Below are 23,582 nucleotides of genomic sequence, written 5' to 3'. Positions count from 1 at the left end.
GACCATTCATATTGAACAACTTAAAGTCCCACTAACCGAAACACCTGCGCAAGAGTAATCCGGAGTGTCCTCATCTCAACTTATCTGTTCATTTATGTTTAATTAAGTGGTGATTAATTTTTTTTTAATTTATCTTTAATTATTGACTGAGGAGATCAGCTGATCGCATGTATATAAAGAGATGTACCAAACCCAATAAAGTTAGTATGTTACAGCAGTTCACACGTGTTACATCTTATTCCTTCTTCTCTTTTTTGACATTTAACTTTCGCCGATACTTAACTTCTATATATATATATATACAATAGGCCGACAAGGAGACACAATGGCCAGTGGTAAAAGAAAGACTGAAATAAGCTTACAGAGGCAGCAGATGGACTTCGGAGGAGGACATATTTTACATGTTCCTCGAAAGAAGGAGAGAGGAGCAGTCGAATGGGCAGTACGCGGCAGCGCTACTTGCACACTTAAATTTGAAGACAGAAAAGATGAGAGAAACACAGAGCTGGAAGACGAACTATGGTGAGTTACAACGTGGGAAGCGAGAGCAGTGGCCTGTCTATCATCAAGGTGAGAGGAGTATGGTACTTGGTCGACATGGGAAGCTTGTACGTCGAGAGGCGTTGAGGAAATACATTGACCAGGCTTAGTATCAGCCCTAATCTTTTCTCCACATATAAACATATAACATACATTCAGAATGTGTATAAGGAAGATAAAGTTGGGAAATAAAGCAGTATTATTTCAGCAAGTTTGTGAGTTATTTCTGTGCCACTTTTTTGTTTTATTTTTATAATTATGTTTGCCCGACTACACATAAGTAGGATTAAGTTTTGTTCGTTTGCCAAAGGTGCTAATATGGTACATCAAAGCATTTATTAAACAATCTATAGCTACAAGTTCAGTTTTGGTGTTGTGGAAAGTCCCAGCCCATGACTGAGCCACCTTGTTCTAAACCCGAACACTAGAGTATCTCAGACGACTTGGTCTGCCAGGGACTGATAGGCCAAGGCATGTTTCATTCAATAATAAACAATTCTTCTACTGAGGCAATAACCAATTTTTTGGGTTCTTGACCACTGAATGCATGAATTATTTATTTTTATTGTATTTATTATACTGATTTATTTTAATCATGCATGTGCTGGATATAAGTTTTGGTGAAAAAAATAAAAAATTAGAATGGATTCAAAATAAAAAAAAAAGAAGATAGAAATAGATAAGACTGTATGGGTTCTAAGGACCGGAGGACCTTTTCAAGAGGCAGTTGTTGCCTCTGTGATGTCTGGTGACTGCGGAGGGTGGCAAAAAGGATTTTATCACAGTAGAATGGGTTCATGCAGAAGGGATTGTACTAGGGAAAACAGTTTCTATAGACGATGCTCTCCCTAGATTGCCAAAAGTCAAAGAGAGAGTCTTGGGGGTGAGCAGCAAACAGGAAGGTCCACACCCTGATCATAAGATATGTACGATCTGTGGGCTCTCCCTTAAAGGCGATAGATGACTCAGAACTCATATCGAAAAAAACGTCCCAGGGAGGCTAACAACAGTACGAACAGGGAAATAATTAAAAATCCTACAGACCATAAGAAAGGAGAGGGTGAATAGTCTCAAATAAAAGAGGATATTGCTTAATGGTCTGCCATTTTTAAGAACCTCAGCACAAAATGAACTGAATAATGCTGATTTTGACGAAGCCGTATGTAAGTTCCTTAGGTTTCTTACTATCTATGCGGAACTACCAGTCCCCCAGCACCCTGCCATCATATTTTACAAAATGAGAAAGAAGAATAGAATAAACATCATGCCAGACAAGGTAGCTGAAAAAGTATCAAATCCACAGAGGGCCAATAAAGGACAGTATCAATATGAGGTTGCACAATACCAATATCATAACAAAAGAAAAAAAAAGATAGTGAAAACCATTATGAATGCTGACACTCCCAAGCAATTTCCTATAAAGTTGGCTGAAATTGAGGGCCACTATAAGAACCTCTTTGAGACAAAAATTTCCGTGAACGTGGGGAATATAAGAAACCGGCCCCGATGCCAAATATAATCACAATAGATGTTGATACGATCAAAAATGCAGTAAAATCAATATAATTAGGCACATTGCCGGGGCCTGAGGGTGCTCTGATCCGCACGTTAAAATGTTAAGATACAGCTCATATGTAAACACTATTACGGAAATAATGCTGAAGGTGGCCTATGTACCAGAACCACTTCGACAGGGCGCACACTACTGATATATGTATAAAGTGAAAGGTGATATTAATAATACATCTTCCTGGAGACCTATCAAAATATATTGATCGTACGCTGAATTATGGACAGGCCCTTATCGTCTTCGCTATCCAATCTGGCCATAAACTATCTGTACTGCGACCTGTGTGAGCAAGACTATGCAAATAAACTTGGTTGTAAGCTCAATGATAACCGAGGATGTGTAGCCCTCACAGGCTTCGCAGATGACTAGGCGGTTTCAGCGTAGGACAAGGGTGCTACGGAAAGAATTATTGACAGCATTCAGAAGACATTTAAGGAAATTGGTTTGGCTTTAAATCCTCGACAAAGTGTGGGCATCGTTATAAATAAAGGAGAGCTAGAGGCTCGCCCTTGAGAATGGAGATAGCATTTAGACAATTGAAAAAGATGAAACCATCAGATATTTAGTATGCACGTTTTCGGGAGATCTACAGTCAAACGAAGATTCGGTGACTAAGTTGAATGAAAATCTAAATATGGCAGTTGCTTTTTGCTTGCTTATGCCCAAGCAGGTCAACATTGTCAACCAATTTGTGTTCCTGTGTCTAACTTACCCTCTCTAAATTGCTTCCCTCACTAAACTACGTCTAGCGATAATGGAGGGCATCAACACCATGATTCACATACAATGTAAACTAAGTTTGTTGTTTTTCGGTATAATGTATACAGCATCTCTGGTCTAAAAGTTTAGCCATCATAAGTAATATTCAATGTAACAAAGTCACCAATCCTTATTTTGCCTACATTTTTTTCAAATTGATTGCTGTTCTATCTCTGAAATGAGTGCATTCAAAGAAAGTCTTCAGTTTGATATTAGAGATTAGAGTTCAGAGATTAGGTTCAAATAGATGCAGAGTGCTTTCTTTGTTAAAATCGATGAAAGTAACCATATTCTGCTGAGCCAGAGTTCCTTGTTGGTCCAGGTAAATGAGTGATAAAATTTAATTTATCTAAATATTCCTTAAAACTATTTATAACCAAATTTTGACTTTGAGCTCATATACTTTTTGATTTAGTACCCAAGTCTTACAATGAAAGATTTCTGACAGTAATGTTATTTGTACACAAGTCATTTCTACTGGGATAGTGATCTGAACTATTTAAGACCCCAAAATTGTATCACTTCCCAGGGCTTTGGGTCAAGTAACTTATCAAAGCTCAAAGATACTAAAAATTATCTCATTTTCTAACAATTGTTATCAATTTATGATAAGCAGGCCAACAATTTTTCTGTCTCTTGATAATTTATGATTCTAATTTTTGAGATGTCATGCTAAGGTAAAAAGGTGAACAAGCCTTGTCAACAATTTCAAATATGTCAGTATTGCCATACAATCTGGACATTATTTTCCAAGCCTTTTACCATCATTTCTCAAGGGATCATTTCCATCATACATCACTCCTGAAGTTTTCTTTAGAATAGATACAGTCTGTTAGAGTTGTTCTTTCAATGGATCATAAAATCTATAGTTATGTTAAATCAGTACTAATAACTTACCTTAAAAATGACAGGTTCCTCTGGTGAACAAGGTTTCAAGTTCACAGGCATGATGATATATATATACAACACAATATGGCACTTAATTACCATTTAAATCTTATTATTTTATTTGTTTTCATTACTGTTTTGGAACATTCTATTTGTGATATTTATGGTTTGGCAACGTATAATCTTTGTAATTCAATGATTTTTACTGAATTAACTTTCTCGTTCCGAAGACATATTAAATATTAGATGTTGTTAGTGCTAAACTAACAAATTTATTAATTTTATTGTTGTATGGTATAGTTTACTTGTAAGATATTAATAATTTTATTTACACTTAAAGACATAACTAAGTAGGTTATGGATTTCCCAAGAGTCTCTATGTTAAAAGTAAATAAAAAAAAACATATAATTAAACTTCAGATTTAAGTTCAGCATGCTATGAAAAGTGAAGAAATCGTAATTTTTCTCAACTGTAGGATTTAATGTAGAACACAATTATTAGCATACCAAATGAGAAATACAAAACTTACATTGCGATTGCTGTTATATTCAGGCAGCACACGAGCATGTTTTGCAGTATTTGTGTAGGTCCATACATACACCAGGAATCGTTCAAGCTGGTCCTTAAAAATAATAATTAATTAAATCAATATTTAAGCAATACCTAAACACAGAAATAAATGTAAAATACTTTAAATGGTAAGGTATTTAATCAGTTACAAATGTAAGGAATAAATAAAAAAATATAGATAAATGATTGATTGTATTATTTCAATATGAAGAAGATAAGTCAGAGGTGGGGTCAAAAGAACAAAAAATAGTTAACAACTATTTTTTGTTCTTTTGACCACACCCCGGACCATCTTCTTCATAATTTTAACATAAAAAATATATTCTGTTTACAAATCTACAAAAATACATAAAATGAAAAAAAAAAGGATGAAAAAACAGAACTTATTAAAGTTCCTTCTAAACAATAAACATAATCTATTTCTTAAAAAATAATTTTAGCAAGTGTTTCTTTACCACTATTTTTATGAGATAACATAGCTCTTCTGCTCTATAGAATAGATTTAACCTTAGACTTATTTACCCAGCATCATTTTTGTTATAGATTATCAGTGAAGCAAGGGATAACTAGGGCATTGTCTTTTTAAGATATCAAAGTGAAATAAAATAGTCTAAATCACGTTTCACTAAACAATGAGATCATAGTAAATTTATATTACAAGTCTGTATTTCTAGAATAAAATGGGACTAGTGGACTTTTTCCTTTTTATTTTTTCAGTAGCATATAAGTCCTAATCCAGGAAAAAGGAGGAGGAGGAGGAGGAGAATAACCTTGTTAAAAAAAATATGGATTCAGCTGGCCTGTCTGACAGCACTCAGTAAGGATTCCTTCCTAGGGTTACAGGACTGGTCTCCAGTATTAAAAAAATTTATGGATGAACATTCCAAACATAAGACAAGTATTACTGCAATATAGGCAATATGATGGTTAGGCTGAGGCGATAATAGGTGAGCGGTAATATGACCGAGTATGCCATGGATTTCGAAGCTACTAACCATAGGTTATGCTGAAAATTAGGGACAGATTTAGAAACTATTATATGGTTTAAATTCATGCACCGACTGATGTAGCAGGTGAGCAAGTGAAGGAAGATTTCTATCATGGACTAGAAAGGGAGCTTGCAGAATGTTCATGCCCTGACCTGAAGATAGTTCTAGGGTGACATTAATATCCAATTTGGAAGAGAACCCACTTTTCTGCCTATAGTAGGAAGGCACATATTGCACCTGGAATTTAATGACAATGGGACAAGGCTGATGAATTGCACCATATCCTAGGATAAGGTGGTTTGAAGCACTATGTTTGATTGTAAAAACATCAATAAATCCACATGGGTTACTTCAGACAACAATATTAGCACCCAGACTGACCATATTCTTGTTAGTACCAGATTAAGGTTCAGTCTCATGTCAGTGAGAATGTTAAGAGAATCAAATGTTAATAGCTATCACTATCTGGTTACTTTATAAGTGTTCTAGGTTTGTTTGTTAAAAATGCACACTTTAAAACCATTTGCTGTTGAGAAAAATAAATAATCTCTATATACAACATTAATTAGGACATTAAAAACAATACCTCAGAGACGTGGTCCTTAATGCACAAGGATGCAAATAGTTCCATGATATTTGAAGAAAAATCTTAGGAAGAATGTTTGGCTCTATAAAGAATGGCAACCAGCTTAGGCTGAGGCACAATGCATAATTGTACACAATTTACTGGGAATCGGATGTGGTAAAATATATAAAACTGATAAACAGAACAATATCAAAACAGATAAAGTAAAAAATGAAATTTTAAAAGAAAAACCAGAAGTATAAAATAGAAATCCTCGAAAGGATAGAGAAAAACCACCTACATTGGTTTAGACATTTAAAAAGAATGCCATTCAGAAGCTTACCAAAAGAAAAATAATGGATATGGAGAATAAAATAATATAAAAGAACATAGATAGAATATCTGACAAAAGAATCATAGACAGACAAACAGCTGGAATTTCAGGTATTATGGTGAAGAGATGGAGGGTTTACTATCAGCAACACAACCACAAGTCCTTTCAAAATACCAAATCCTTGGCTTGACTAGAAACCAGCTCAGGGACATTGAAGAAAGAAGTATGTATTACTAATACTGTTCTGCATATCTTCCACCATCAATAATGTTTGGGGGCCAGGTGATCTCCAGCCATTGCAAGAGTTCAACACTCCCAGCAATTTATGCTCCTTTGTCGGTAGTTCCTTCAGTAACAAGAGGGTTAAAATCGATGTAGGTTCTACTTATAGAAAGAAGAGATTGCTGAAGTTTTGATGAGGTTGTGATGGCAAGAAAGTAAATGTTATAAGCCCATGTGAAACCTCTCCACCATATGATTCAATTATGTGTAAGTTTGCTTTTTGGCTAAAAGATTTTAAAGGTTTTAATATTTGTTGATGTTAGTTCCTGAACGAATTACGCCTTCAGGGACTAAACCTTATGATCAACGATCATTGTGGATCATTCGGAAGCAAACAACACTAAATACATTAACGTACTTTTATTATTACAACACATGTTACAATACCAGGAGGGAACATGGAGGTTACCCTAGGTCTCCAAAGAGAAAGTCACAACATTCCTCCCCCCTAAAAAAAAAATTTACATTTCAAACATGATAATAAATGGAAATATGCTTAACAGTTATAGTTCATTAGAAAGAGGGACTAAAACGTTTAGGAGGACTTCTGTTCATACGTAGAGGTCTGGCCGAATTGCAGGAAGTTCCTACTGGTGTTTCTGAAAGGTGGATCCTCGGTTGGTGGCCTGGAAGTGTGGAAGTATCAGCTATTGGTGAAGATCCATGAAAAGGAGGAGATTCAGTCGGCTGTGGAGATGCTTCTTCTCTACTTGGTGACTCGCATCTAGACGATTGCTGACTCCTAGCTCATAGATTGGTAGTCTTCCAGGTCGGGACTAGACATGAGCACAGTTCCTGGTGACGTTGCTCTATCCCATAACTGGTCGATGTGGCGGTCCATGACATACCGTCTTCAGTGTCCACTTGATAGGTTTGTGCTCCTAGGACCTCCGTAATTACCGCCTTGGACCATTTTGGCTTGCAAGCACAGAAGTCCCTTGCCCACACAGGTTGGTCCGTCAAAAAACTGATTGGATGGGTTTTCCGATATTGCTATTTTGAGAAAAGTTTTAACTATCTTGACAGCTGATTCTCCTGCCCCATTGGTCTGAGGATGAAAAGGGGCACCCACCAAGTGTCTAATTGAGTGGGATTTCAAAAAGCTTGTCATTTCATGTCCAGTGAAGCAGCGCGCACCATCAGATGATATTGCGTGGGGCAACCCAAACCTTGCGAACATGTCACTTAAAATTTCAATAGCAGTTTGAGCTGTAGTTGATTTAACAATCTTGGCCTCTATCCATTTTGACGTTGAGTCACAAACTACAAAAACGGATATTCTGCCATTGATAGGACCCAAGTAATCCATGTGCAACCTTGTCCATGGTACATGTGGATGTGGCCAAGGGTGAAGAACGGATTTGGGTGGAGCTACACACATTATGCAACATATATCGCAGCTTTTGGCCAAGTCCTGAATGTCCTTGTCCATTTTGGGCCACCAAAAGTAATTCCGAGCATAAGCCTTCATCTTGGTGGCTCCCAAATGAGAACTGTGGAGCTCTTTGAGGATTGCATGCTGGAACTTAGCTGGGATAATTACTCTATATCCCCACATTAGGCAGCCTTGTTCTACGGTGAGTTCATTCTCGCGATAGATGAAAGGTCTCAACGATTCATCGGTTGGGAGCTTCATTCCCGTACGAACCATGTTGAGTACTTTCGACAAAACAGGGTCGATCCTTGTTTGACGTCTGATAAGCTTTGCGTTTAGCCGGAAAGGGCAATTTTCTTGGACAAAGTGAAGGTGAGATATTTCGTCAAACCCTTCATTTTCCGATTCTTGTGTGCATCTGTTCTCAGTCCTGGAGAGAAAGTCTGCACAGTTCTCTTCTGATCTAACACATTTGACAGTGTAGTTGAAGGCTGACAGGAAATATGCCCATCGTTGCAGCCTGTTTGCAGCATAAATTGGTACACCCTTACGCTCTCCAAAGATGTGTACCAGGGGTCGATGGTCGGTAACCAATTCAAAGGATTTTGCATAAAGATAGTCTTTAAACCTAGTGACTCCATAGATTATTGCAAAAGCCTCACGCTCTATCTGGGCATATTTCCGTTGGGTGTCCGTGAGTACTTTAGATGCATACGCTATTGGGTGTTCACTCGAATCTGGGTACACATGGGAGAGAATTGCTCCCACAGCCTTTGCAGATGCGTCCACTGTCAGTCTGAGTGGTAGTTTGGGATCAAAATGTGTTAATACTGGCTGAGAAGCTAGGGTGTCTTTGATTTTCTTAAACGCGGCATCACATTTGCGAGACCAATCCCACGGTACATCCTTACGCAACAGAGAATACAGGGGTTCCAGTATCCTTGCTGCATCACGAACAAATTTGACATAAAATGTCACCATTCCCAGAAATGATCGAAGGGAGCTAACGTCTTTAGGCACAGAACAGTTCCTAATGGCAGTTACATGCTTATCAGTGGGGTGGCATCCGTTAGCATCAAAAATATGTCCAAGATATTCAATTTGTGGGGTTCCAAACTTGCATTTAACAGGTTTAACACGAAGGTTGGCCTCATGGAGGGCCTTAAGGACTGCCTCAAGTCTCGAGTTATGTTCCTCTACAGTAGCACCAGATATCACAATATCATCCAACAGAACTTTAACACCCCTGATTCCACGGAGCAATCTTTCCATAACTTCTTGAAACTCATCTGGGGCGTTTGTAATACCAAAACACAGCCTATGGTAGCGGAAAAGACCTAAGTGTGTATTTATGGTGGTAAGTGGACGTGAGGCATCATCCAATACGCATTGTTGGAAAGCATCTCGTAGGTCTATTTTTGAAAAATATTTGGCACCTGCAAAGTCGCTACAAAGATGTTCTATATGTGGCAAAAGGTAGCTGCTGGGTTTCAACTTGGGGTTTACCGTTAAGCGAAAATCTCCGCATATGCGCATGGTTCCATCTGCTTTCAGAATTGGAACCAGGGGAGTGGCCCAGTCACTGGATTTGACATGTTCCAAGATCCCTGCTTCCACAAGTCTGTGTATCTCTTTTTCAACTTTTTCTTTGAGGGCCAATGGCAAACGATGTGCTTTCAGGAAAACAGGGGTTGCGTCCTCCTTCAATTTCAGTGAGATCTTATATTTCGAGAATGTTCCCACACAGTCATCAAAAACGCTGAAATACTTCTTCAGAATTTTATAAACTTCAGGTGGGGCCTTAGAAAACAAATTGGTTACACTGTTGGACAAATGCATTAATGGTGAACCATTCGAGTTAAGAGTTTCCAAACCCTGACGACCAATAAGAGGAGGTCCACCCTGTTTAACCACGTAAAAGATCATAGTATGACAATTCCCATCTTCACTTTTCACTTGCGTGGAGAATTTGCCTATGGGAATGATAGGGTTACCTACATAATCAGTTAAATGTAGGTCATTCCTTGAGAGCTTGATATGACCAAAATGTCTTTCATAAAAAGATTAACTAACAACATTGTAGTGTGATCCAGTGTCTATCTGGTAGGTTAGTGGCTTATTATTAATTTCTAAGGAGACAGTGTATGGGAATGGGGCCTTTTTTGTTGAAATGAGGTTATGGAAAGAGTCATTACGCGTAACTGCCCCTTCTTCCTCAGAGCTACTGCAGCTTGAGCCTAACCTCCCCATGTATTTATGCTCAGTATTGCTTCTGGAAGTCTTAATTTTCTTTTTATTAGGACAAACGACTGCTAAATGTCCTTTAACTGCACAAATATTGCATGAGTATTCACGGAATTTACAATTGTTGGAAGTATGATTCTTACGACCACAATGTACACAGGGTTTATCATGCATCTTTGGTTGGGGAGAACTATGATTAGGTAAATGTTTTTGTCGCATACCTTTATGGAGAAATACACCTGATTCGGGCTTGACTTGGAGGCTGACTCTTTGTTTGCGTTCTTCACAGGCAGCTTCCTTTCCAGATGCAATGTCCACAACACTTTTTAATGTCAATGTTGGGAGCGATGCGTCCTCCTCAAATAACCTGTCTTGTACAGGGCCTTCCCCATAACCGGACACAAATTTGTCCCTAAGAAGAATAGCAATTTCATCCCCAAATTTACACTGAGCAGCTATAGTTTTAAGTCGGGCGGCCCATTCCCGAGCCGTTTCATCAGGGTGTTTGGTGGCGCAATAAAATAAATGTCGTTGGCTGAAGTATGATTTAGAGGGTGCATAATGTTCCTGTAATAGTTTAATCAATGTCCCATAGTTCACCTCATCCAATTTATCAGGCATACACAAACTCTCAAGTAGCTGTACTATCGAGTCCGAAATTACTGTGAGAAGGGTGGCTTTCTTTTTATCCACGTCATTGATGTCTTCCCTGATGAAATAGTTTTTCAGTTTTGTATGGAAAACGTTAAAATCGCCCGTTTCTTCAAAAAAAATACCTTGTAACCTAGACATTTTGCTGTCCTAGTTCACTGCAGGTTCTTTAATTTTGTCGCCAAATGTTAGTTCCTGAACAAATTATGCCTTCAGGGACTAAACCTTATGATCAACGATCATTGTGGATCATTGGGAAGCAAACGACACTAAATACATTAACGGACTTTTATTATTACAATACATGTTACAATACCAGGAGGGAACATGGAGGTTACCCTAGGTCTCCAAAGAGGAAGTCACAACAGTTGATATCCACTGTAAAATTTAGTGGTAAACATTGTTAACTTCAATAATAAATATTCTACCTACTAATACAACGACCATCATTTTTATTGATACAATAAAGAAAGTAAAGGTCGAAATAAAAATAGAAAGACGTTGTCCTCAGGGCTCTGCTTAAGGTCTATCCCTGTGGAAGCATGTGTTGACAACCTGCTGAGAGAGCTAGAAGATAGGGTACACTATCACCCCTTACTATTCAGTCTGGGAGCCATTATGGCAGAGCCAGATTGAAGAATTAAACAGAGTGGTGTTTCAGCTTGGTAGTAGAGTGGTGCATGAGGAGAAAGTAGCATGGGCACAGCCAAAATCCAGACCACATTCAGGAAAGGTTCCACAGACAGGGAGCATCTTATCTATCTAGAAATTCAAGATATATGTGTAAGACCAAATGAGAAGGTTATATACCCAGCATGAGAATAACAAAAGGTTTTGATGCCATCTTTCATCCAGTATACTTAAAGGATAAGTTGACCCTGTCAAGGAATGAGTGCCTCCCTTGCCATTTCTGGCATACAGGAGCAGTGGGGTTGTGCGCTGGGGTTTGTGCATGCCACTGCTTCCAAAGATCACCAATTCCTGCAGTTATCAGGCTGGTCCAGCCCTCAATCTCAGTCTGGGTCAGCTTCCTGGCTCGCCATTGTTGGGCGGTCAAGCCCTTCCCATTGTGAAATGAATTGGGCCCACCACCTCCTTCCACCCGTAAATGAACTCCCTGAAGAAGTGAACAGGGAAGGTCCGACTCGGCGAGGGCCAAAATCCCGGTCTTTCTTGACAGCCTGGCTCGGTGTCCTTCCATGGCAGAGCAATCTACTATTATGTGTTCTGCTGTTTCAGGAACTCCGCACGTGGAGCACCAGGGGTCGATGTTCTTTCCAAAGCTCTGCAGCTTTTCCCGAAACCCCCGTGTCCTGTTAAGATCTGTGAGACCCAATAGTCTGAGAGGACCCATTTAGCCTTCAATCTAGAAAGGATGGCAGGGAAGAATTTTCTCAAAGTAGCGCTCTTCTGGCTTCCTACCCGCCATCCATTCCACTCCTGTATCGAGTCCTCCCGCAGCATTTTCTTCCATAAGTTTAGAGTCTCATCAATCTCAGGGCTCCTCCGGTAGTGCCTCCAGTCCCTGCCTCTTTACTTTATATTTAAGGACATCCTCCCTGAGGATGAGGTTCAGGGGCATCGCTCCAGCCAGTACCTGCACCGCCTCATGTGACACTGTTCTATATGTCTTCGTGACCCTCAGCAGAGCCAATCTTTGTATGGTGGTCAGTCTCCTCTACTGTATCTGCATGAGGTTTTGTCTCCACGCAGGGGATGTGTACCCCAGAATACCCAAGATCACACCTTTATATATGGTCATCGTTGCAGGGTACCTGAGACCCCAAAATGGCCCCCTACCCTACTTAATCCATTGAGTGACAGGGTCACCCTGTCTTTTAGATACACTAGGTGAGATGTGGCATCAAATCTTCTTCTTATCTTCACACTAAGATATGTCACTTCCTCACCCGGTCTAACCCTTTCTCCTTTGATATCCAGGGTAATAGGATGAGCCCTGTCAGTGGAGCCTCTAATGAGTATGGCCTGAGTCTTGGCTGCTGCCATACTCAACTTCCTCTTCACCCACCACTCTCCAATGAGACTGGCACACCTCTCCGCTTCTGTATCTGCTGTTCTTGGCCACGATGACTGCCAGGTTGTCGACATAGGCCGTGGCAAGGAACACTTTTTCCTCTTGTTCCCCCAGCAATTCATCGAATACTAGCTTCCACAGAGCAGGTCCTAGGACCGAACCCTGCGGACACCCTCTTTTGATTTTTCTCTCGACCCCGTAGTAGTTACCCCTGATCCCGACGCTCCTGTTATTTAGGTAACTACCTACGAAGGAGTATAGATTACAGGGGGTGTCGGGCTGTCGTAACCGCTGGAGTACACCCCCGGGAGTCTTTTCTGATTCCTCTACAATAAATTAGTCCCAGGATTTCTTCTTCTGGCAACGTACTCCATTTCGATATACCTTATACCGATGCTTAGATTCTTCTCGGAGTGCAGGCCTCCTCTTGTCGTTTCTGCACTCCTGGTACCTATGCCTGGTCCTGTAGTATTATTTTTTTAACTGCGTTAGAGGCGGCGTCCACCAGCAACCGACCTCCCTCTATTGTCTACACGAACCGAACCCCAGGCCGTGCTCCACGAATTGGTGTCTATCACGCTTTATACTTTAGCACGACAGCCTCCATAGCAGCTATTTTATCCTCTACATTGATATTTACATTCACCTGTTGTGGCGGCATATATGCTGAAACCAGAGCGAAGGCAACTCTGCTCTACCTGACACAATAACATGCCACCTGATCTGCTGTGGTGAATTGCTTCAGTTTCATTACGTCGAGGGCAGGGTTAACGACAACAATCCCTGCTCTAGGCCTCCTCTCACCACTGCCTAGAGCGACCACCCTCGACGTAGTTCCAAAACCTTTGACCAAATTCTTTCAACAACATGGCCCCTGATCCGCTAAGATGTCAGCACTTCGGGCGAGAGTTTTCAAGTCGTCCATGACCACTCATCTCCGGCCCATATTGAGCTGCAGGATATGCAGCCTACGCATACCAGGTCTTCTTCGCCTGCTTGACCATCATCTCCAGATGTACAGGACATTCCCTGCTACCCGCACAATGTTGGAGATCTTTCCCTACACTGCCTTTGGCCTAACAGTTTCTGCACCCTTATTCTTTTCCGGGCACTCCTTGACTTTGTGCCCTGTTCCCAGACACCACCTGCACAATACGTCCTTCGTGCATATTTTAGCAGGGTGTACATAGTCTTGGCATCAGAGACAGAGTAGGGAGTCAAGGTAATCGAGGATGGTCAAGCTCCACCATCCTCCACAGAAAGTGTCATCAGAGCGAGCCTCATTACTTGGTGCACCTTTAGCACCCACGTATCCGTGAGTCCGCCCCTTGCAGGAGTAGTGAAGCAGGGTCTCAACCACTCCCTCCTGTCTTTCTCATCTTTCGGCGAGTCTATAGGGGTCTTACTCCATGGATAATTCTCTAGGACGCTCTCGTTAGAGAAATTAGGTACCCCTCTAACTTCCAGGCGAGGTCTGGGTGCCATTGTGAGCCTCGCCTCCTGTCCCTTATCCTTGACTTTTCCCCAGCTAATAAGTTTTTGAGCCTGGTTAGCACCTTCAGTCTTGATCAGGACGCTACTTCTCTAGGTCACCTTAACCATCTTGATTTCTCCAATTTGTTGCAAATCTTCTGGGAACGGGAGTGAGCCTTTTCCATCTAGCCAGTTCATACTGAAGTAAAGACTGCCAAGAAAAACTATCAGAATGGACTGGCTGACTCATCAACTACGGTATTCTTTGACTGATGCAAAAACAATCCTTAAAGTCTTATCATTTGTACTCGTTAAATGTATAAGATGATTTTCATCTAAACTACGTCTATCTCAGTGGTCAGAGCATCTAGGAGAGTGGTGGCCAATAATCCTATAGCGTATAATGAGACTTTTCCATCTAGCCAGCTCATACTGAAGTAAAGATTGCCAAGAAAAACTAGCTAAATAGACTGGTTGACTCATCAACTATGGTATTCTTTGACTGATGCGAAAACAATCCTTAAAGTTAAAGCTTCATGATAGGTAGCTAAAAATCCTAACCCTGTATTAAACTTCTACTCCAGATGCAATTTTACAGTTTTAACACGTGTAAGAGAATTTTAGGGTAGCTCATCAAGCATTTGTTCAAGAGAAAACTGGCACTATTCTTTTTAAGATTGTTTTTTTAATAATGTGGCTCTTACAACTTTTAGAAAGTTGGGGCCTCGTGGAATTTGGTCCATTAGTCATCTCTGTTGACTTAGTCTTCCAGTTTTGAACAAACAAGATGGACCTTACATCAGAAGGGGAGGGGGGAGGCGAGGAACACTATCAAGGGAACTGGGGTCCGCTCTTTTGGTCACATATATGTTTTCATCTAAGATCTTTAGACGGTCTCGTCGACGGTAGAAGGAGGTCTCATCCTTGCAGTATGGCCAGCCCATTGGAGCCATCCAACCTTGACAACTTTAACAATCTCAGGATTCTTGATATTGGGCCTAATATTTTTCTTAAAATAAACCATTTGAAAGGAGAATAGTTTCTTGTTTTTTTTTGTTAGCATCCAACATTCTGAGACATAGGTTAACAGTGATCAGTGTCTTATAGATGTTAAGCTTTGTTGATCAGGAGATTACTCTACTTTTTAAATCTTTATGAAGGCCTAAGCTGTTGATAGCCAAGAATCCTTTCTCAATGTTTACATATAAATCATCATAGTTTATCAAGGAACCTAGGTAGGTATATGAACTCTCCAACACTCCTAAAAATGTTACCAATTTCTATCAGAATCTATCCAGTTCCATGAATTCCTAAAAGCATGAATTTATTTTTTTCCTCAACCATTTTAAGTTCCACTTTAGCTGCAGATCTTAGAAAATTTGTTGAACACTGTTGCTTGTATCTGAATTTCATACAAAAGCATCACCTTGCCTTACCTCCTTGTATGTATAAAACATATCAAAAGCATCACCTTGATCTCAAATGTTACAGAATAATTCTCAAAGTAAATATAATTCTCATGGTTTGATCTATGGGAGTAAGCTCAACTTTAAAATAAAGTTTTGATGATTGAATCTCAACTTATGTTCATATTATCCAATCTTACAATGTGTGTCTCCATTCACCTGCTCGATATTCTGCAAATAAAAATAGTCATTTCTGACCTATGGGTCATGGCCACTTATTCTAATCATGACGGGAGGTCGTTTTCATTCGAACCAGCTCCACTGCAGTAATGAGGCAGTTGTTTAATTTCCTCAGCTACAAATGGCCCACCATAAACTGTTATACACAATTCACTGTTTACTGTTGATCTCTTCAGCACTAAAATATACCCAAGTGAATCTATTTTACTACAAGTTCGTAAGGTTTTCTCATCAAATTGTTCAAGACAAAGGAATAGATTTCCATAGGTAATTTATGGGTTGATAGAAAGGACTTGTGCCTCAGCTCCTTTCTTCCTGCAGTCAAGATCTGCTTACAAGATGTATCCTATATCCAAAATAATTACTCCATCTTAAATTGTATCACATGAGATACAAATAAGTTTTTTGGATTCAGAGAGCTCTGAAACATGTAGATCTCTAAAAAACTACATATCAACACATTTGACTCAATTACAATTTCCTTAACTAAGTGTTAGGGAAAGTAAGAAACAGCACTGTTTGGCTGTTAAATGATGTTTTTGATAATGGCCTAATAAGCAATCATAGTACAGCCATAAAAAAAAAAAAAAAAAGGTGCTAATTCAGCTAAAATTTCTTGGTTCAAAGGAATGTCTATTACAAGGGGCAAAACTAGCCTGATTGGAGAGAATAAAATCAAAATAAGAAAAATGAAAGACTTTAGGTTAACAATTTTTTCTACCTGTTGTGGATGAGGCTACCACCCAGGACCGGCCTAGTAGTGGGCACATTTATATATTGTTAATAAATAAATTCACAATGCCCACTACACTTCAGATTTTGGTAGAATTTTTATACCTGGACTTCCTATGTTGAAAAGGTACCAAAATAATTGATTTGTCATTTGTTCAAAAGGATATGGAGAAGTTAATGTACAGCTACAAACAAAACATTAAATCCCACTGGACGAAAACACTTGATAGCCAAAAACCAATTCGTAGGCTAGCGGTCGATAAAGTGTGTTCATCCCTAATGCAAGCAATGTTAGAAGTCGCTAAAAACCATACATACATGTTTGTGCAAAGGTCCATTATTGAATCAAGGCAAAGCTTCCACCACTCTTCTATATCCAGTGTATCAGCTATCTAATCATTTTTATAAAGTTTCTGTCCAGTTGAAGCAATTTCACTTTGGCCCCTATAGGTTTCATCAAGAAACAGCTTAGGGTGTAACTGTCTTTTATTTAGTCAGTAAAGTTTGGTTTTTAAACTGTAAACCACCTTTATATTACTTTTTGCATAGCTTAGGCTTATGCCACACACCATTCCAGGGTAATAGGAATGGTCTCAGAGTCGATTGTTGCTAATCTGTCAGCATGCTTGTTACCGTGAATGCCACATGCACCCATTGCTAACTTTATTATCACATGAATTTGTTGAGTACTGCATAGCAGTCTTTAACAACTCTAGAGCATATAATTGAGGTAGTTAGTACCCCTGTTGCTTAGTGGCTATATGGGTAGATAGTTATTCTTCTACCAGAAAGCCTTTCCTCTATAAGAGTACTGACGCAACAAATTATCACAAGTATTTCTGATTGAAATAATGATGTGTGCTTTCCTAGAAAAATAGATATAGGTTTCTAATGGTTTATCACCACGCCAGACACCAGCTCCTGTGCCTTTGGCTGTAAGGGAGCCATCCGTGTAGCAATTAATACCATTGTTTGGTTTATGAATTTTGGTTTTATTTATTCTTACACTTATTATATCTGCGGATTTGAGAATCCGAGTGCATGGAAAGCCCTCTGTCCTCCTCTATCCACTGTATAATATTTCCATGTTCTACAACATCAAGGCATTGGATTTTGCATCCTGTTTTGACAAGCCTATGCATAGTGTTTATGGCTTGTACTTCGATCTCTAAATGCAGTGGAGTCAGACTAAGTGAGATTTCCATAGCTGCTGTAGGAATGGTACTCATAGCACCATAAATCATCAAGCACGCAAGCAAGCCTCTGAAGTTTGTTAAAGGGGTTGACATACTCACATTGGCCCTGTGCCACATTACTAGGGCTGCATATAGAACCATAGGTCTAATGGCTGTAATATACAGTATATATCATATGAGTCTAACCTCTCAAATCTTGCCTAATGCTCTTTTTACATGCCTATAGACACTTGAGAGCTTTGCCAACATTCTCCTGCACCTACCTGTGCCATTGTAATTTGTGGACCAGAATAACCCCCAGGACCATTTTTGTTACTTCCTGTTCGTTTTTGAACAGAAAGCGATACAATACCAGTTTTAGTGTGCCTATAACAAATAACAATGATCATTGCCATGCTCTACCACCAGATTTTACCCCTTTAGAGACTATTTAAAATTCATCACTGAGCTAATTTGAAAATAGTGGATCAGCTCATTAAATTAAGGTTTGTCCAGAAGAATATCCAAATAGGAAGGACACCACTAATTCAAAAATGGGATCCTAATTCGGTATATTGAAAGATCAGATAAGGAGAGGGCATCATGGCCGTGCGTATTAAGATGCTAACTTAGCAGTTTCGAGCTAAATAGGAACCAGTCCGAATCCAGCTTGGGTGGGTTGACTTTAATTTTGTGGCGGACACACGGAATGGAACTAGACCTTCCCACTCTGGTTAAAATAGGTTTGTAACCTCCATAACAATGGACAGGTATGGTGTAAATAAAAATATTTAAGGAATGCAAGGAAGGGAGTGGAGATCATGGACCAAAACATCAGCGGAATCTTGCTACAGGATCATTTCCAACCAGATTGTTTCTTTTATTGCATAAACATTGTAGTTTAGGAGCGAATAAGGGGATGACATATGTACAATAAGAACAAACGAGTTGTATAAACATGATCAAAACTAAGACTGACTCTAAAATAACGGTAGTTGCTCTTTTTATCAGTATTAATCTTTTTCATACATAAGTTAATTATGCAACAATCGAGTTTTGTGGGGGTCAGTACTGACTTCTAAAGGGTATCCAGCCTGCATTCAAAATAATTTTTTTTCTTGAATGTTGGACATTAAAATCTGCAATAACAATTTTAATAAAATATGTGGTGAGAGTTAAACAAGATAAAGTAGGAAACAAGATGAGAAGCTTTTACACTACTCGTGTCGGACGAGTAGGCAAACAGTGTGAATCACTCTCCAGTTAGGGGACATGACATTAATCTAATTATACCATTATTTTAAATGAGAACATACATTTTACATGAGACAATACTGTTGTCACTTCCATAACAACAATTTTTCCATTTTACATGTTCATTCATTGTACTGACAAAAAATTGAGCAAATAGTTGCACTTCAGAACAAAAACAGACTATCCAATGGACACTGGCCACTATTGTCTGACCTAAGTAACTTGATAATTTAGTATGATAAATTTGTAAAACAAAGAATGACAAAGAGCATTTCATAAAAGTAAGAAACATTATCATACAAAAAAAGTGGACTTTCTAATTTGTGAGACAATGGATTATTAGGTTGACTGAAATATATTATGTTTTTTCAATCATACATGGATTAACTTTGAAGAAGCACTCATGTAGCAGATTTGGCCTCTAAGTAGTGAATATATGATATTCCAGTGTTTAGGAGATAAAATCTGGAGGTTGAGCATGGCACTGATCACTTCGTCTCTCAATAGAACAATCGGTCATAAATTTGTACTGCTTAATAAAGTACCACACATATAACTCTTCATAGGCTGAGGTGGTACAAGTATTGCAATCAAGGTTAAATGTTAAAAATGTCAGAACTTGGTTAAAAATAGCCTCACGATTATCTCTCTTCAATTTATGAGTATTTATATAAATGAGCTTTGCATGATCAACATGTTATCATATATATTATTAACAAATATATACATTTTTATTTCAATATAATTATAATCTAATTAATGTTTCTGTTAATAAAGATTAATGTAGGCACTTGTTACCAAACGTTTCACACTTCAATGGATGGAAATAAACTTAATAACCACTGTTTTATGGAACTTATTTTCTAAAATATAATTATACACCATACATATAGCTTATTATGGTCAGAACATTTATTATATGAAGCAAATATATATATAAATAAAAGAGAGGGAGAGAGGGATATAATTCGAAGGGTTCAAAGAATATTTCCATAAACATTACTGGAAAAACTAATATAATTAAATTTAATCATCAAATAATTTATATAAATCATAATTACTAAAAGAATAAATATTTTACACAAGCATGACCATGTGTGGACTTGTGCTTATATCTAACTGCTGGTCTGGCTTTGATTCTACAGTCCTTTGTTTGTAGAAATATGAATAGTAAAATTGATATAGACTTTGAATTAGTAATGATAATTATCACCCAAACAACCCTGTTAAATCCACAATCACCAAAAAATATGTAGTAATAAGAATATATAGTATAAAAAAAAAGACAATCATTATTCCACAATATGTCAAAATCTGTTTGTAAAATTAAATATAAGGATGTAAAATGTATGTCGTAGTTAGTACAAACAAATTTAAACGGAACACAATATTTATACAATTAAATCTTAGAGGGGAAGTAAAAATGTCACTCATATATAGAAATAAAGGAGTTAAAATTACCAACTAGCCTGATATCACAAAGAATAGGTCAGTGACAGAATTACAGCCTTAGAAAAACAATATAAATAAAATAATATTAAATAACTCACCTCATCTAGATCATAGAGAGACTTCGGGAAACCACCAGAAAAAACTAGAGGTAGTGTAGCATTCATAGTGAAAGAATGATACATAAACAACCATCAGTATCACCTGAAATGCATCCCAGAATGTTTTTCTATAATCTCTGATGAAACCACAATAAAAATCTTCTAGTTTGCACAGTTAAAAAACAAAACAATGTGGGAATTCCAGTTAACAAAACAAATAATGTTCTGAGTCTAAAAATCACTAATATTGCAGCACTAATAAAATTTAAACCACACAGAGCTATGAAACAGAGTTTATTATTATAAAAACTACTATATAATGTATCCACTGGTTTGATCAGTAATTCACTTGTTTCAATATACAAGGCAGGCTTCAAATCGGTTCAAGAAGTAAAATACACAACCCATAAACGTAGACACCAGTGAACAATATAAGTAAGAAACAAACATGATGTTACTGTAAAACAACTATAACTTTACAAAATTTAAATTAACAATAACAATAGACCGTTGAACACACCAGAGATGTTTGATTTAACAATTACAAGAAAAGAGACTGAACGAAACGTTGATGAACGAATAGTTCGTGGGTCCCCAGGTCCCAATAAATTTATTTTTGACTGCTTTATTTTTGTTCTAAACTGATCAGATTGATAAAATAAAAATATACAAAGATCTACCATTTTGATTCCATCAGTCACTATTACAAAAATATTAAAACTATGAAATACCTAATGTTGAAATAAAGTTATATTACCAAGGATTAAGAATATTTAAACATATATTAAAATAAACGATAAACATATATTATTAGAAATATATCTCAAATGTAAAAATTAAACTAAATTTTACTGGAACATTGATTTCTAGGCTAACCTATCATGTAAATAAAACACACGATTCAAAATTGCAAGTGGCGAAAAACCTCTTTTATCAGGTTTTAAGCTTACTCACCATATTATTTCTAAAACCTAACTTTCGAAAGTTCATTAACGGGTACCTAGTCTAAAATTCACACATAGCACCGTTTCTAGCGCCCTTGCCAGAATAATGAACATTACCATTACGAAGTAGTTAAGAAAAGCTATTAAATAGGTTTAGAAACTATTACTAACATCCTTGTCCAGGACACAGAGATTTGACAATTCCTCGGTTTTCCTTAATACTGTTTTCAGACCGAAAGGTAGGGTCACACACTCCAGCCTGGCCCAGTATGTTTAAAAACCAGTATTGGATTAGTAGTGAAGCCGTCACATGATCGTCAAACGTGTGGGAAATGGGTGGAGATATAAATTGGAAGCAAATATTCTCAACGACGTATATAAGGTTACATATATGTGTACACATCAACCTATATGTGTATTCGATCTATTTAGACACTTCTATGGCCCTACCTATGGGATAGAAACATAAAGGAGCGGCGAGGTATGAGGATAGGGGCACGGTATGCCTCTAAGAATGAAATGATCAGAATATTTATTAGGAGCATCACAAGAAAGGTGTGGAAGACTATGATGTAAGAAAAGATCATGGAGTTTTGGCTAAATAAAATTCTTAATAGAAGCTCTTAATAAGGAATGCGAGGAGCTAAAAATCAGAATAAATGGGTCCCCGACTCGTCGGAAGAAGACGATTATTAAGAGGTTTGTAAGAAAAAATTAACAACTAGTTTCATAGTTCACACTATCTCTGGCGTCCTGACGCTCGCTGCCTCTTGTGCAGTTGAAATCTGTGCTGGGTACAAGCGGAGACGCCTTTTCACCTCACTTCTAAGTTAGATCCCCGATTCTAGGCTTCGTCCAGATTTATGAATGAGTAAATGATGAAATTATCCGATCCCAGAGTCCTTAGTATGCTGGTGGACAGATACATACCAGCGAATGAGGCATCTACCAGTTAACTACGTGAGTCGGGAAGAGTTAATGATTGCAAAAAGGAAACCTCCAAAGGTCCATCAAGAAAATTAAAAGACATTTCTGGAGAGAACTCTGTTATGAAGAAGATGTAAAACAGTGGAGTAGCCTTCATAAAATAAATAAGTGCGCACTGGGCGGGGGGAGGTAATGAGAGTGGGAGTGAATGGTTGAGGCCTGGGGGACACTAGAGAGATTAGGGGCTGTCAGAGGTCAGGAGAAACCGAGAAATCTGTGTATTTTAGTGATCGCTTCCCGTGGTACATAGTTTTTGTTATTGTTATTGTGTTTTGTTGGGCCTGCCAGTATATGGACAGGAGTTTTAAGTTTTAAAAATTGTTAATAGGTGTGGAGATCTAAATTCCAAAGTTTAGAAAAAATTGTACCCAAATGAAAAAAGTGTTTTGCGAAACACCTTAAATCCTACGTCATTTATTACGTATAAGTGGTGTTTTCTAAAACTAGTCATGGAAGGAGCAAAAAATACGACAAATGAAGGATTGGAAGGGCCTGGTGGTAGTTCAAAACTATCACTGGAGGCAAGAAACTCCCAAAATATGAATTAGAATACATAACGAGGTGTAGATAGTTGACCGTAGATTACTGATTGGAGAAGATGGTCGGGGGGGGGGGTGCGGTCAGTAAAGAAAAACATAAATAAACAAAAAAATATTTATCTATGCCGACGTTTCGACCTGAGTTTCAGGTCTTCATCAGGGCTATAGAACAAAAGTAATAACAACCATCATTATGAGAAACATAAAATTGAAAAGAAATAGTATATAAAGGGAGAGAAAGTAACAGTCCATGTAATGGGAAAAATTCCCCGAGACTACCAGATAATCATTGGTTGTGATCTTTTGGAAAAGGTGGGAGCAAAGATAGAGAATAGTGGGGGTCATTGGGATATTAGAATTGGAGGGAAGAGGTACAGCTGTCAGAAACTCGTGGATGACGGTAAAGCGAGAGTTGGAGTGATTAACAAGAGGGAGAATTGGAAAGAGGCCATATTAAAAAAATATGATGATATTTTTTA

The 23,582-nt window shown here is 38.2% G+C and overlaps 1 protein-coding gene across 2 annotated transcripts in view; it reads right to left on the bottom strand.

Annotated features, from left to right (window-relative positions):
• Window positions 1–21,219, bottom strand: part of LOC106687842 (uncharacterized) — a 51,909-nt gene extending 30,690 nt beyond the window's left edge. Inside the window, exons 1-2 of one of the 2 annotated variants that reach the window (XM_014431982.3) lie at window positions 20,634–21,219; window positions 4,288–4,380 (exon numbers count right to left, since the gene is read on the bottom strand). In XM_014431982.3, the coding sequence (XP_014287468.1) occupies window positions 4,288–4,380; window positions 20,634–20,717 (177 nt within the window). In that variant the 5' untranslated portion in view covers window positions 20,718–21,219. The remainder of the gene's footprint in view (window positions 1–4,287; window positions 4,381–20,633) is intronic. The other variant, XM_014431983.3, reaches the window with a different exon arrangement.
• Window positions 21,220–23,582: the final 2,363 nt, after the last annotated feature.

Source organism: Halyomorpha halys, unplaced genomic scaffold (genome assembly GCF_000696795.3).
Source record: "Halyomorpha halys isolate HHAL.00 unplaced genomic scaffold, Hhal_1.1 Scaffold1017.1, whole genome shotgun sequence".
Classification (NCBI taxonomy): Eukaryota; Metazoa; Arthropoda; class Insecta; order Hemiptera; family Pentatomidae; genus Halyomorpha; species Halyomorpha halys.
This window is presented reverse-complemented; position numbering and strand designations above follow the sequence as displayed.